Source organism: Argopecten irradians, chromosome 2 (assembly GCF_041381155.1).
Source record: "Argopecten irradians isolate NY chromosome 2, Ai_NY, whole genome shotgun sequence".
NCBI lineage: Eukaryota > Metazoa > Mollusca > Bivalvia > Pectinida > Pectinidae > Argopecten > Argopecten irradians.
The window spans coordinates 15,972,654-15,988,506 of NC_091135.1; the positions used below are offsets into that span (position 1 = coordinate 15,972,654).

At 35.6% G+C, this 15,853-nt stretch overlaps 1 protein-coding gene across 3 annotated transcripts; it reads right to left on the reverse strand.

The window, feature by feature from the left end:
* Positions 1 to 1,436: 1,436 nt before the first annotated feature.
* Positions 1,437 to 15,629, reverse strand: LOC138314599 (uncharacterized). Of its 3 annotated transcripts, none has more exons than XM_069255009.1 (13): positions 15,464 to 15,629; positions 11,856 to 11,945; positions 10,895 to 10,993; positions 10,650 to 10,748; positions 10,118 to 10,216; positions 9,646 to 9,746; positions 8,978 to 9,320; positions 8,495 to 8,683; positions 7,837 to 8,162; positions 6,430 to 6,691; positions 5,964 to 6,270; positions 4,555 to 4,611; positions 1,437 to 4,046 (listed from the first exon to the last, which is right to left on the reverse strand). In XM_069255009.1, the coding sequence occupies exons 1-13, from the start codon at positions 15,503 to 15,505 to the stop codon at positions 3,730 to 3,732; spliced, it is 2,331 nt and encodes a 776-aa protein (XP_069111110.1). In that variant the 5' UTR covers positions 15,506 to 15,629; the 3' UTR covers positions 1,437 to 3,729. The 3 variants fall into 3 exon arrangements, with proteins under 3 accessions (XP_069111110.1, XP_069111111.1, XP_069111112.1); XM_069255010.1 differs by lacking the exon at positions 15,464 to 15,629 and adding an exon at positions 15,212 to 15,364; XM_069255011.1 differs by lacking the exon at positions 15,464 to 15,629 and adding an exon at positions 13,488 to 13,855.
* Positions 15,630 to 15,853: the final 224 nt, after the last annotated feature.

The window sequence follows — 15,853 nt, forward strand, 5'->3', positions numbered from 1 at the left end:
ACAAAGTTATCGGCGTTTTGTTATGTATATCGTTGTTGATGTTTTGTGTTAAGTTACACAAATTTATGTAATTTCGAAACTGTACACATTGATTTGGTATTTTCACTCATTATCTACTTTGTCAACAGACAAACGTCAACTCAGTCATATAAACAATGTAAACAACTATTCACGAGGTTATACACAGTAATTTTATTGATGCTTCGCTACGAAAAAAATGAAAAGCGCCAGCCGACTCAAAATCCAAAGTGAGACGTTTCACTTTAAAAACATATATTCTTAAGTCGTTCTAGGACCAACACAAAATACACTGTAGATATGTTCAACAAACCATTTATTACAGAAAATGCTAATGAAAACATTATTGAACTCCATTTCTCTGTCATTACTGTAAAGGTAAGAAAATGATTGGTTATCGTATGTTTGACATTCATTGATGTGTATCATACTGTACATTGGGCTACATACATATTTAACAATGCTTATAATTGCATAGATTAGATACAAGTTAGTTAATATATACGGGTATTATATATTATGCTACTCAAGGTCAAGTCTGCCATAAGCTGTCGTCGAGAATAGTATTTTTTCAGGTTAGGGATATCGTGATTTAATCTGAAGAGACAAAGTTATAGAAGTTTTTTACAAACAAAGAAAGCGCGATGCAATGCAAATACATTCATACAATGAAAGAACAATTCACCTAACAAATCCAATATGACGTATTTCCTATCAGAATAACCCTTGGTGATACTGACGTTATAAATCAATTGTCTTCAATGCGATGCCTAGTTGAATACAGAGAATATTATTTATATTTTTCGTTGATTTCATTCTTTATAAATACAATGTAGTTCTTTATTGGTAATATGCGGGATTCGTACGCGCTTTGTAAGAAGCGTTTTAAATAGAACCTATAAGATGAACAGGGGCCGAAGCAAACGGACAGTCAGGAGTACAGTCTCGAAAAGAGATTGTAACCCAAATCTTGACAATCAAATCAAGGTCAGTCATAAATGTCCTAGGCGCGGTCATAACTAGAAGGGCGTTAAGCCCCACGAATAATTCAATCAATAAATCAATTCATTGATCAATTAGCTAGATTAGATCAGTCACAACGTCGCCGATCCAGGCAAGAAACAATGTCCGAAGATGTCTTTATATTTGGAGCTTACTATTCAAAGAGAAGCAATTCCCACAGAAACGAGTACTGTCCGGTGGCAAAATACAGATAAAAGTCTCCGTTACATATACTGTACTTAGACGGAAGTACCAACATCAATGAAAACGTGCTATATGTCTTAGACTTGTAGTTTTAGGGATGTTAGGAGAATTTAAGTGTATATGAATATACATATTTGTGAAAACCTCATTTCTACCTCAAGAAATGGGCGTTATTCACTTCATAGGGTAATAACAATAATGTGCACCCATAATATCGATAAAATGTTTTATTTTATTCCCATGAAAACAAACCAAGTACAAGCATTACGTGAATGGAACCATGTCAAAATTTACATCTTCCATAACTATTAAATTTTATTGTTTGTTATTTGAAATAGTCGAAGGATTAACTCTGGTCCTTTTTCATCAGGATGAAAGTTATATACATAAAATATGTAACAAATATCAGTCAATGATTTACTCTGCAATTACATGTACTCACGGCACAATCTTATTTTCTTAAGGATTACAATAAGTAACATTGAACTAAAAAAAACATCTAATTTATAATGCGATGTATGAGGTTAGATATGGTCGATTGGTCACAACATTAGTATGAAAAACAATGCTAAATTTGTAGAATTAAGTTGATAACAATCACACAAAATGTCATAAAAACAAACTTAAAAAACTTGTTGAATAGGTATTACGAAATGACAATAAAAATGTGAAACGAAATTGTGTTACAACAAGGATCGACGACCTGTAGGACCTTTACGTCCAACGAAATGTGAATAGGTAATTACGATGGTTTATAAACTATAGACGTTAATCGCATAATGGAAACACACAAGATGATATAATTTACAGGTTAATAGATAAACAATTTATACAATGTCATAGGATATTCTAATGACAACTGATCATTCGGTTCATATATTGTAACACATCAGTTACTTTTCGATTGAGTGGTGCTATTTTACAGGTGTTCCTTCGGTCCTAAACACCGGGGTATTTACAGTGGAAGACACATGGCAAAACTGAGGAATTAAAATGGATGTCCGTAATTAACGATTGTATTATTTCATTTCTACTTTATGGTGCACAAAGCGACATATTTCTTGTGAATATACCATAATATTTGTTTCTCAATTTTAATTATATCCAGAAGTACGGAAAATTTTGTTTCCTTTCTGTTATCTTTCGTTCTGTAGCCATGTTATTATTACAATTAGGTTTCCAATTCAAGTTGAGGTGTAATTGGATTATGTACTTTATATTTCTCTAGGTAGAGACAGGCAAACACAAAAGACACCGAATAAAATATAATAAATCAATTATAAAATCTATCAAGTCATTTTAACAAAATATGTAAACAAAAGAATAATATAAACAAAAAATAGAGCAAAACTGATGTTAGATATATGGAAGTATTGTGCTACAGAAGAAGCTCAGGTGCACCCTTGCCCTATCAGTGATACCCGTAATAAAATCATAGTTCACGATGTAATCTTTATTTGATCATATCTCCCATGTTTCTTTTTATTAGATGTTTTCGCAAAATGGGGGGAAATCCAATCTTATTTTTATTATTCTTCTGCCTCTTTTTGTGACGGCTCTATCAGTTGAATGGTAAGACATAGGATAAAGCTTATTTCATTTAGTTCAAGCCATGTATCTGAAATTATTCCATGGACTATGTATAGTTTATCTCAATCAGTCTATGGCCGCCATGAGGTAAAATCTAAAAACACAAAAACGGCTATAACTATTAAAAAGTATAAAAGTTATTATAGATCTGAAGATATATGATTGTAGGAAATACTTTTTTGCCACATATGTTTATCCGATTGCCGACATCAACGTTACTTGCAGTAATGAGATGCGCGTACCTCGACAAGGGTAAAAATATCATGACAGGTTACTCGCATGAGATGAGAGTAACTTGACAAAGCAGATCAGAATTTTCCTGCACGCGAATGCTTTCCTGTACTGTATCAGTCTCAATCAGTCTATGGCCGCCATGAGGTAAAATCTAAAAACACAAAAACGGCTATAACTATTAAAAAGTATAAAAGTTATTATAGATCTGAAGATATATGATTGTAGGAAATTCTTTTTTGCCACATATGTTTATCCGATTGCCGACATCAACGTTACTTGCAGTAATGAGATGCGCGTACCTCGACAAGGGTAAAAATATCATGACAGGTTACTCGCATGAGATGAGAGTAACTTGACAAAGCAGATCAGAATTTTCCTGCACGCGAATGCTTTCCTGTACTGTACCCTACTCTACGGTTTATCTAGTAACTCTCACCATCTGTGAGTAACATGCTATGTGCGTTTACCTTTATGCCAGGTTACTCGCATCAACCTGTCATGCTATATTTGCCTTTGTCAAGTTACTCACATCACAAGCGAGTAACGTGACGGCTGATATCGGACACCGTATGTTTTTGATGTCTTCAAATTAAATTTAATTTTGGTGTGTGTTGATACAAAGTTTATAACGTATGTTTATTTGGATACGTACTGTTCAAGACACAAACATTCGAACTAAGTCTATTTGGATACGTTCTGTCCCGCTTTTATGTCTTGTATCATTTTTTTCTGTCCTATAGCTTCCAATGCTTGCTTTAAGTGGCTGACCATGTCATTTTTCGCCCTTAATAAACGCCATTTCTTTAACACATTCGTGGCCAAATCCTTGTCGTATATCGTTTCCCGCAATACTGTTTCCATCAACCCTTTTTCTAGCCCAAGCTGGAAGCCCAAATGCTTTGCCTTGTTGTACGAAAGCCTCTTCGCCGCATCGTGAAGTTTATTCCATGTTATGGTCTGTTCTAGTGGTGTCCTTGGACCGACAGGTCGGCTTAACTCTGGGATATAAAAACATGCGTGGTAGGAAATAGAGAAGAAAATAATAATAATTGTTCATTTTGTTTAAAAAATGTTACATTTGTATTTTCAGTGGTTACAAAAAAATAGAACAATGGATATCTGAAATTTTTAATATTGGGCAAAAGACTGTAGATTGACTTATTATTTCGCTTAACAGAAAGGAATTCCCCCAATCGGCAGTCAAGTCATGATGAGCGAGCCAATTATCTAAATACACAAATGCTGATCGGAACACAAACTTACTTGAAGTGTTATTGGTATGTGTTCGGTTTCGTTGCCAGCAGTGATAAAATGACAATTCCATAATCCAATGATAATTATTCAATAAGATGATACAATCGAGCCGGTATTGATATAGGGATGATGACACAGATGTTAAATGTGTATGACGAATAAGATTCCAAAAAAAAAATCTTCATTGCAGTGTAATGGTAGCAACATGTATAATATATACTCCCTATTTTCTATTTTGTACGTAGCACCTACCAGGTATTGGCTCGTCATGTGTAGGTTCAGGCTCAGGTTCAGGCTCAGGTTCAGGCTCTGTAAAAATAAAAAATCATTGTCAAAGAGGAATAACTCTCATCTAATACTAAGTACGTCATCGAGAACAAATCAAATTCATGGCGTCTATTTCTCAAATTATGAAATAATACCCCTATCAATTAATCAAGATGTCTATATTACTACATTTAAAACATTATTATTGAGGCAATGTATAGAATTCAGTCTCTGATTAATATATTGGCCCATGTTTAAACTAGTGATATTTTGTACGCTTATGCATGACTTCTTAGGCGTACCTAAACATAGCTAATTTCATAAAAATGTGTATGCATCGGGGCTTACCTGATATATTACGTGTACTGATGACTCGTAAATTTTTGTATAGCTTATACGTTTTGATAAAATATGCGAAATAAATACATATTATGGAAACAGGTCACAGGGTTCAGAACATATTTTAGTCACCAAATAATCATGCCATTATGTTTTGATACTAGAGTCTATTTGAGTCTTTTTTTTCTTGTCATGTAAATGGGTGTTGCAAATTATATGAGTCATGCAAATATGGCATAACGGAAGCTATGTCAATTATCATAAAATGTTGATACTTGTATATTTATATATACCTTTTATAAAAGTTTAAAAACTCTTAACATGCAATAAAGACTAGTGTTTAGAAAAATGTTCGATAACTGCAGATTTAGAAAAATTGCATTAAAAATAACAAATGCTATTTTTCTCTTAAATTTAAATAGTAGTCACAGTATGCTCATATGACACTATAATATTGAATATGTACATTTGTATCCAATGGGCCTCCATATATACCAATTAATAAGTCAAATGTAACGTACCTAAGTCAAACATGATGCAGATGCACTTTCTATCCCCCTGGGTATGATTACATATGAAGTGATATTGTATATAAGCAAACAAAATATCATATGTTTAATCAGGGGCGAATAACCTGAACACCTTCATCGACGTTCTATGGTATTAGGAGATATAATCATGAGTAGAAATGTATTCTTTACTGTGTGGCTTGCATTTGAATAACTTATTACGACAATACTACATTATGTATATTGTATTTTATTGCGGTTTTAATCATTTGAATTGACAATTTCTTGTTTTCGTATTAAAAAAATAGTTATTTTGCTTTGTTCTTTCGACTCAAGATCATCATCATTTGCTATTTTAAGCTTCCAAGTAAATTGTTTCCAATATTTTCCCTTTTAACATAAGCCGTTTGAACATTGGTTTTCATATGTTTAGTCATATAATACCCAAAATAATGAAGAATAGTTTGTTATTATTTTAATGTTCAGTCAAAGTTCATATGTTTATGGCCAACGATGTAAGTCTTTACTAAGCTAATATTACCCTACCTCGTTTCGTTAGCGTTGTTGAAAATGGTATCGTGCATAGTTTCTGTGTTTTGATTTCCCATGCATTCGACGGAGTAACCGTCTCTACGGTTCGTTGGTTCAAGAAGCATCCAACTGTGACCATCTCCACTTTATCAGGTGCGGGTGTTTTAGTCTCTTTGATAATGTTTATTTCCCCCACCAGTTCAAGAGATTCATGATCAGTGCCGATAATCTCAATAGCTCGAGAACTCTCTTGATTGCTCCCCTTGAAAATCAACTTCATGTCTTCGTCAGTTCTCTCTTTCAGATTTCCACGCAGTTCAATCTGTAATGTATAAACATCATGATGGCAAGTACATACAAAGAAGGGCCAGATATAATTTCTTTTTGTATTTTTTTTCTTATTATGCTTTTTGATATTCAAGTATCATTATTTTCTATACACATATCTGCTTGCACTACAAGTTAGAGTGTTACGTCTTACCTGGAAAATTTGTCCTTCGGGAACTTCTGACTCGGATCCAAACCAAAACCAAGTGTAGCTATTGTCATATTTGGTCCTTACAGTTTTGTTTTTTCGTCTTGTTCCACATATAACAATCACATCAGTGTGAGTTTCATTCACTTCCGGTGTTTTAACGGCAACCAGAAACTCTACTTTCCGCATTCGTAAGTACTTTTTTCTAACTGCGCCTTTCACGCCATTAGGGTCAGCAGTAAACATGGGTTTCGATGTTCCGGAAAATCTGAGAAGTGAAACACAGCGAGAAATGCAAAAAAACAATCCATCACATTTGATACATATATAAGATCTTACATGAGTGTTCATTTTACATGAGCTTTTATGAAACTAGTCAAAGAAGTTTTTAGTTTTGCGAGCCTCGGCGAGAAAAAATTGAAATTACGAGACGAGTTTCATAAAATCTTACATGAAATGAACACAAATTTAAGATATTTTTATCGCATATTAACAAATACGTACATAACAAAGAATTTAAAGTCAAAAATTATTTCGAAAATCCAGCATAGACTGTCATTTGTCCAGCCGTCCTCGTAATCCTGACGTCACGTCAATTTTCCTGAAGTCATTTTATTGATTCTGTCTGTTGTCACAATGGAAAATCGCTCCAAGTCATATTCCACTAGTTACATATGTAAAAATGTTACACGAGCAAAATCACTAGATATCAGGCGGATTATGTGATAAAATAAAATATTTACATTGCCACTGCACAGTACCATTATGTTGCTTCTAAGCCCAATGTGCGCTATTTTCCAATATTTACATTGTCAGTTCGGCTCTGGCGTACTAATGCCATAATCAAGAGGTTACGAAAACACTGGGTTTAAGTCAGTGTGAGAATTCACTGCAAAAAAGTTAAATCTTAAAATTGATTAATATGATTATATGTTCTAATTAAAATATTTGAAATGGATAAAGTGTTGTTTTTATTTTTGTATATTTGATTTATCGATAGCACTATTTCATCTACTGTTATTTTTACTTTGTTGTCCATGACAACATACCGGGAGTCAGTGGCACATAGTATTTCATGCCAAATCATAGGCTTTTCCATCGACTAATGTTTTTCTCTATACAAACGTTTAAGTTTTATTTTCATGCTTCATTTTTTATCTATTTTCTTTTAAAACGATAATAACTACTTTAAATGGAAATATAAGCATATCTAGCATAGCTATCATGGTGCACCACTGGATTTGATAGAACACCCAATGTATGTAACACACAGTCTCCGCACTGTAATTGATATAGGGGGCTACGGGGGTTAAAGTCTTGGGAAAAGAATGAAATTTCTACAATGTGTTGTTCTACTAAGTATTCAGAACATCCATTGCAGTTTCACACTTTTTCTTAGCTTAATCTACTTACATAGAAAAGTGATTTATTTTAAACACGGCCTTTCCAGCTGCATCTATCTCAGCCGGCAGTTCATCCCACGCCCATTCCTCCAGATTTGGGTCTGGGTTTGATGTCGTCAGGATTACGACACCTTCTGTTTGGTCTTTGGTCGTGACAGGCATCTTCATCTCGATTTCATTGCTAGGTTGCTGTCCATCAGCCGTAGAAAGATCAAGAATACTTGTCATCAACACTTGATCTTCTACTGGCTTTTCTGTATTTTTCTTTGGCGTCTCAGTTTTCTTCTCCTCAGGTTCCTCCTCAGGTTCCTCCGGTTCTTCGACCGTGTCTACGAACTGAAATATTAATCAATTTGACATTACATATTGAATGATTACATACTACCACCAACAAAGGGAAATGACAACAAAAAGGTTACACGGAAATAATGATATCAACAATGAACAAACACCAGAAACATAAGTAATATTCCGTCTCTTGTCTCAGTATATTTTATCGTCAGCAAAGGATTAGATGCCATGCGTAAAAACAAATCGTTAATACTTAATCCAGTTGTTATCAGTTACTCAATGGCCCATAAAGAAAGCCTGTACTGAATCACTATCACGTTCAATTCAATTAGATATTATTAAATATCGACACATTGCATAAGGTGACATGTACCAACCTTCACCAGAAGTTCACATGAATCAAATGTTCCGGCAGGTATATCTATTTCCGCTTCTGGATCCCCTTCTGGTTTCAGTGTAACCGCTTCATCAGAAATTTTAAATACCTGCTTTTTCTCCCTGCTTGCCATAGCAAAAAAGGTAATTCCAGTTGATTCTAAAGGAACTGTCATAGTTACAATGGTAATCTGCAAATAAACAACCGAAAGAAAGTAGATATAAAAAATGAAATATTTTCTTGGAAGCAATAATAATGAATATGCATTTTTTAGCGACACATGGTTCTATTAAAAACATCAAAATGGGATACTTTCATTTTCCCTCATGGATAATTTACTGAAATAAAATAATTTTAAAGGCTGCCGACACTAGGTGTGAATTGTGTTTTAGTATATACAAATCTAAATCATATAACGACTTAATGGGATGTTTTTAGTCAGACATCTAGGCATCTACTGAAATGATAGAAATAAGTGTTATACCCCAGCACCATCCAACTCCTGTACTTCCACGTTGTCTATGCTTCCGTTCATTGTGGCTGGCCTCAGGACAATTTCCTCTGTTGGGCGGAGGACCCGGTCCACATTCACCTTTAAAGTAATGGTCTTGAGATTTGCTGGCCACGTCTGACACTCCAGGAGGTGACCAAACGCGTCCTCGTCCTTGTCCAGAGGTGGTGGACTGCCGTACGTCTCCTCTGTCTGACACAGGTACAGGTAGTATCGTTCTTGACCCTCTATCACACTCACTTCAACTCCAGTCTTCTCTAATGAGACAACTGGTCCTTCATCGGGGCTGATCATTTTAACGTCAAAAATGATTCCCCTGTTTTAAAGATTATGCACACATGAACAGAAATTATATAGATCTGCATTAAAAATAATAACTTAATTATTTCGTTAAGTTAGTATAGGTACAACTTAGCATTGCTACAGTTTGTGATTTTCCCAATAACTTTAAATTGCATTTAATTCAACATCATGACGCGTTAATGTATACACTATTAGATAGAAGTAAGGTCTGGATCCTAGATACTAGATTTGGTTTTTAATTTTTCAAAACATAGTAATTTAACTTAGAACTAATGACCTTGCCGGTTGTAATGGTACGGACTTATAGTAATGAAATCGTACGGGATGTATTAACTTACGAGTGTCGATAGCCCGGCATGAGTCTGATTTGGTTTTGTATAATTTTCGCGATTGCAAATTCGGCTTTCTTCTTCTTGATATCTTTCTGTTCCAGCCAGGACTACAAACAAAAAGATCTGATCAATTAAATGTAACCAACTAATGGTATACTATTAATGCAATTAATTTCGCTTTGACAACGCCTTTTATATTTTTGTCTTCTCTAAAATAAATACTGTTAATCAACTATCTTTCGCGGCTACTAAATTTCGCGATTTCAATTTCAAAAATTTTCGCGGAAAAATAAGTTTCGCGGATTTAAACTTGTGAATGGAGATATTTTTTAATTTAATTTTGCATGAATTGTGGAAGAGATCAATTCACGGAGATAAGCTTTTGCGAACTTACCTCGATCACGAAATTCGCGAAATAAATAACACACAAAACAAAGTTGGTTTACAGTATATAAAGTGGTTTTACTGAACAACTCACCCAGTCCTGCAGAAGTGGTTCTGATCCAAATAGACTAAGCAGTTCCACAACCGCAACGTGTTTGTTTTTGACAGCATACTCGAACGCTAGGCATCCTTTCTGTTATCAAAAGGGACAGAGATCGGTATTAAATTTATATATTCATAATACCATTATCAGAAGACCTAGGGGTTTCTTGCGTATCTTTGTATGGGTTATTTGTGTGAGCCATGCAGTATACCAACACACATAGAACTTCCAATATGTACATTATATTTATGAAGGTATATTGTTATTTGTCCACTGTGTAGGCGTCTAATGAAAGTAAATCACAGAAACCTCAATAAAAATGTCAATAATATGACAAAAAGATGTAAAAAAATAAAATTTTGGAGAGTTATTTTGGTGAATAAATGAAGCCTTTGATATCCTAACATTTTTAATATCTATGACTACGTTTCAATGTTCTCTCAATAGTCGAGTCAGTGTTTCTGTCCTGACAATCAATTAATCAAAACTATTGTATCGTTTGCACACATCCCTACTAACTGACCTGGTCTAGTGTACGTACGACAGCCCCCCATGCCACCAAGATCACAGTGGATCGTACACGGCCATGCATGGCCGCCAAGTGAAGTGCCGTTCGTCCACTCTACAATCATAAATAATTCATATGGAATAACATCTACATAGTAATTAAAATGTTTGACGCAATGATACAAGTCCTACATAATGATAATACAACAATTCCTATCATGTATAGCTGCCAGTTCACAGGCATTGTGACATTCTACTTACGTTGTTCCAGGCCATGACATTAGAACCCTTTTCCAAAAGTTTTTCGATGATGTCATCAAATCCCTCGGTAGCTGCATAATGTAAAGGATAGGATCCTGTCTGTAAGTATATGAGATATTTATCAATTCACATGTTTTTCATATAGAAATCAAATCTCGAAAAATTACATTAAAACGAAAAGTAGACTTAAAGAGGAACTAGGGTTTTCTATAAAATAAACGAAATGAACATGTATATTTCAAACGACAACACCCAAAGCTAAATGTAAAATATTCCATATATAGTCATCCCTGTCTATAAAGACCACCAAAGAGACGAAAGTTAAAATGGTATATATAGCCAAGTGACTTTTGTACACAGGACAAATTGTGTTTTAATGGCTATTTGGTACCCTAAGATGTTTTTTAAAAAGACATATTTCAATGTACCCTAATTTAAATCAAAACCATTGATTACCACAATAAATCATATAACCAATGAGTATTTACATCATACTAACAACGTGGAATAGTTAAAGACAATAATGTCATACGTTGCCTTACTAATGTAGTTTTCATTTGAAAAAAAATATACAAGTGATTTGTGTATGTGTGTCTGCTTTTTGGAGACAGTGATATATATATATATATCCGTCAACAATATCCTTCCGACTGCGGGAACCCTTGTGTATTTTAAAATGTATTTGCGCGGAAAGTACGTGGCAGAACGGAACAGGGTCACAAGTATATACTTGTTACTTGACCACAATGCATAATGTACATTTCAAGCTGGGATATATCTACTTTGAAAACAATAAATATGCGACATAATTCAATACATAGCAAAGATTGAAGGGAAATAAACTAAAGAGAAATAAAGAGATAAACAAACTATGGAAATCAACATTATCCTGGTAGTGAAATAGACCAGTTAATGAAGATGATTGAGTGGGGTATTTTAAAGTTATAACATGGTAGCCTACCTGGTCCCTGTAGTCCACTCCTGCTCCCTCCTGGAGTAGTTTTAGAGCATCCTTCTGTTTCCTGTCCCGTATGGCTGCCAACAACTGGATCTGAAGGAGTGATGAACACAAAAATAATAAAGATTATATAAAAAAGCTAATTAATTCCATCAAAATTGAAATGCATATAAAAGAAAATTGTTAAAAGTAAAGGGGTGTTGATAATTTAAAAGTACATTTTATATGTATGCACACCTACAAATGAGAAGTAAACCCTATTTATTGACATGACTTTTTTACAGATGGCGTTATCCAAATAGTAAAGGGTTTACATATCTCTTATCACATATACACTTTACATGCCTTTACCTCACTTTTTTATAGTTTTTCAAGCAATACAATAATTTTCATCAAAATCATTCCCACTGCTATACCATCCCCGTTCTCCTCTAGGTCCTCAACATAACATACAAAATACTCTCCTCGTCGTCGACGTTCCACACATTCCCAAACGATTACCACGTCATTAATTCCATACTTCAGTCGAATTCATTCAAAAAGCACATCACTCATCCATCGCTTTGATCTACCTTGGTCATGTCTCCATCTTTTTTTCTTTACTTTTCTTATTTGTTTTGTCATTCTTTGCTTTCTTATTATGCATTTAGGAATACACGAATGGTGATTATATTCACGTTAAATCTGCATTGCAATGCATGCTGTAACGGTACAATATACACAAATAAAACGATTTGTGTCGTATGCAAACTGAAATATAAATTGAACGCGTCTTGAACGTTTAATTTATAAGATGCTTTTGCCATTTTTTATTTTTCATTTTGAAATTGATCAATTTCATGACATAACAAGAAAAAACCTTTCAACTTCATTAACTATGTTTATGATAATAGGTTTTTGGAGTTACAGTCTGATTCAATCACGTGCTGTACGGAGAACATGGTAAATAGTATAGATATTGTTTACATTTCAATTAAAATTCTGTCTTCGGTAGAAGCGAACTGCGGGTATTGATGAAAAATATATCTAATTCTAACCGTATTGTACTTTATTTTAACAATTCTAATTTTATTTAACAAATATCCTTTAAAATGATAACAAATGATATAAACATCAACCTTTCATAGTTAAAATCAATTGTTTTATAACATAACTGAGCCACTATTTTATACATGATTTTATCTTTTGTGAAGCGTTTGGCACACAGTTATTCATTAACGAAACCCGATGCGATAGCCAATGCACCGGAGTAACACGTAATGTTTTAATCATACCTTGTTTCTGTCGTGTTAAAGAACAAAGGATTAATGACGTATTGATGTTATCTACACAGTGTCAAGGTTCATACCAACATAAAGGACTAAAATTAAAATAGTAAGGAGGCCAGACAAAATGCCTACCCGTAATCGCCAGATTTCATTTGTTTATTTGATATTTTACATAGATTGTCAGTTACGGCAATTTACGCGGTGAGTCAAATAATTTCTTTAGTAAAATTATTTTTGTTTGGAAAACTACTTGTATCGCATGTAGTATAATTAGTTAGTTAACATGAACTGAAAGCTACAGCAAAACATAACTAACAAGTCTGTTCAAGCACAAATAGACACAAACCGTCACTATTAGTCATTGTACCTATCTGTTGAGACATCCTACTCCTGTTCCCGCTCTGTTGAGATATCCTACTCCCGTTCCCGCTCTGTTGAGATATCCTACTCCTGTTCCCGCTCTGTTGAGATATCCCACTCCTGTTCCCGCTCTGTTGAGATATCCCACTCCTGTTCCCGCTCTGTTGAGATATCCCACTCCCGTTCCCGCTCTGTTGAGATATCCCACTCCTGTTCCCGCTCTGTTGAGATATCCTACTCCTGTTCCCGCTCTGTTGAGATATCCTACTCCTGTTCCCGCTCTGTTGAGATATCCTACTCCTGTTCCCGCTCTGTTGAGATATCCCACTCCTGTTCCCGCTCTGTTGAGATATCCCACTCCTGTTCCCGCTCTGTTGAGATATCCCACTCCCGTTCCCGCTCTGTTGAGATATCCCACTCCCGTTCCCGCTCTGTTGAGATATCCTACTCCTGTTCCCGCTCTGTTGAGATATCCTACTCCCGTTCCCGCTCTGTTGAGATATCCTACTCCCGTTCCCGCTCTGTTGAGATATCCCACTCCTGTTCCCGCTCTGTTGAGATATCCTACTCCTGTTCCCGCTCTGTTCAGATATCCTACTCCCGATCCCGCTCTGTTGAGATATCCTACTCCCGTTCCCGCTCTGTTAAGATATCCTACTCCTGTTTCCGCTCTGTTAAGATATCTCACTCCTGTTCCCGCTCTGTTGAGATATCCTACTCCTGTTCCCGCTCTGTTAAGATATCCTACTCCTGTTTCCGCTCTGTTAAGATATCTCACTCCTGTTCCCGCTCTGTTGAGATATCCCACTCCTGTTCCCGCTCTGTTGAGATATCCCACTCCTGTACCCGCTCTGTTCAGATATCCCACTCCTGTACCCGCTCTGTTCAGATATCCCATTCTTCTACCCACTCTGTTAAGATAACTTACTGCTGTACTCGCTCTGTTAGAATATCCTACTCATATAGATAACCAAATCCTGAACCCGTTATGTTCAGACATCCGACTCTTGTACCCGCTTGGTTTGAATATCCTACTCTTGTATCTGCTCTGTTCAGATATCCCACATCTAAACCCATTTTTTTCAGATATCTCAATTCTGTTCCCGCTCTGTTGAGATATCCCACTCCTGTTCCCGCTCTGTTGAGATATAATACTCCTGTACCCGCTCTGTTGAGATACCCCACTCCTGTTCCCGCTCTGTTGAGATATCCCACTCCTATACCCGCTTTGTTCAGATATCCCACTCCTGTACCCGCTCTGTTCAGATATCCCACTCCTGTACCCGCTCTGTTCAGATATCCCATTCTTCTACCCATTCTGTTAAGATAACTTACTGCTGTTCTCGCTCTGTTAAGATATCATACTCATATGTAGATACCCAACTCCTGAACCCGTTATGTTCAGACATCCGACTCTTGTACCCGCTTGGTTTGGATATCCTACTCTTTTACCTGCTCTGTTCAGATATTCCACTTTTTTACCCACTCTTTCCAGATCCTGTACCCGCTCTGTTCAGATATCCTACTCATGTACCAACTTTGTGCAGACATCATACTTCTGTACCCACTCCACTCCTGTACCCGCTCTGTTCAGATATCCCACTCCTGCACCAATTCAATTCAGATATCTCAGTCCTGTTTCCGCTTTGTTCAGATATCCCACTTCTGTAATCACTTTTTTCAGATATCCCACCTCTGTACCAATTCAATTCAGATATCCTACTCCCATACCTGCTTGTTTGCGACTGAAATCTTAAAGACGCATGTAACAGGTCCTGCTGGTGTCGGCTTTCATTAATCTCCAAAAGCTAGGACATCCTTTTCTGTCGACATCCATCAGTAGTATGTACATCAAAAATAATGAAATGGCAAAACAAAACAGAATGGACATCTGTAGTTGGCAAGAGTGAAAACGCGTGTATTATTTATTATGATAAGATAAATGTCTCTTCAAAATATCATTGTAAACAACAGTAGAATTACCTTTCGATTACGATCATCCGCGGTCTCTTCCATCTCCGACATGGGTCAGTAAAGATATTTACTGTTGAAATCCCGCCGCTTTATTTGTAGAAAAATATTGCACCGAATTATGTGATCGTACATGCACACACCGATATTGTACTGTATCGTTAATGTATAACAACTGTCTAGACCAGGAAGTATATTATATTACCAATCACAATGCCATGCCGTAAACACACGTGTAGGTTTACAATAAGAGAATAAATCAGCATGCCTCATTAGGCACACTGTCCGTAATCAACGACTTACAGCTCGCGTCCTTTGTTTTGTTATTTTGAAGTTACACGTTTGTAACAACTGAAATGCCCTACAGTTCAGATACAATTTTATGTAGGTAGTGATCAAATA

Coding starts and splice junctions, on each gene's coding strand:
- LOC138314599 (XM_069255009.1), bottom strand. CDS start 15,505: ATGTCGGAGATGGAAGAGACCGCGGATGATCGTAATCGAAAG. Junction 11,946..15,463: donor CGGATGATCGTAATCGAAAG/GTAATTCTACTG, acceptor TCACTCCTTCAG/ATCCAGTTGTTGGCAGCCAT. Junction 10,994..11,855: donor GAGTGGACTACAGGGACCAG/GTAGGCTACCAT, acceptor ATATACTTACAG/ACAGGATCCTATCCTTTACA.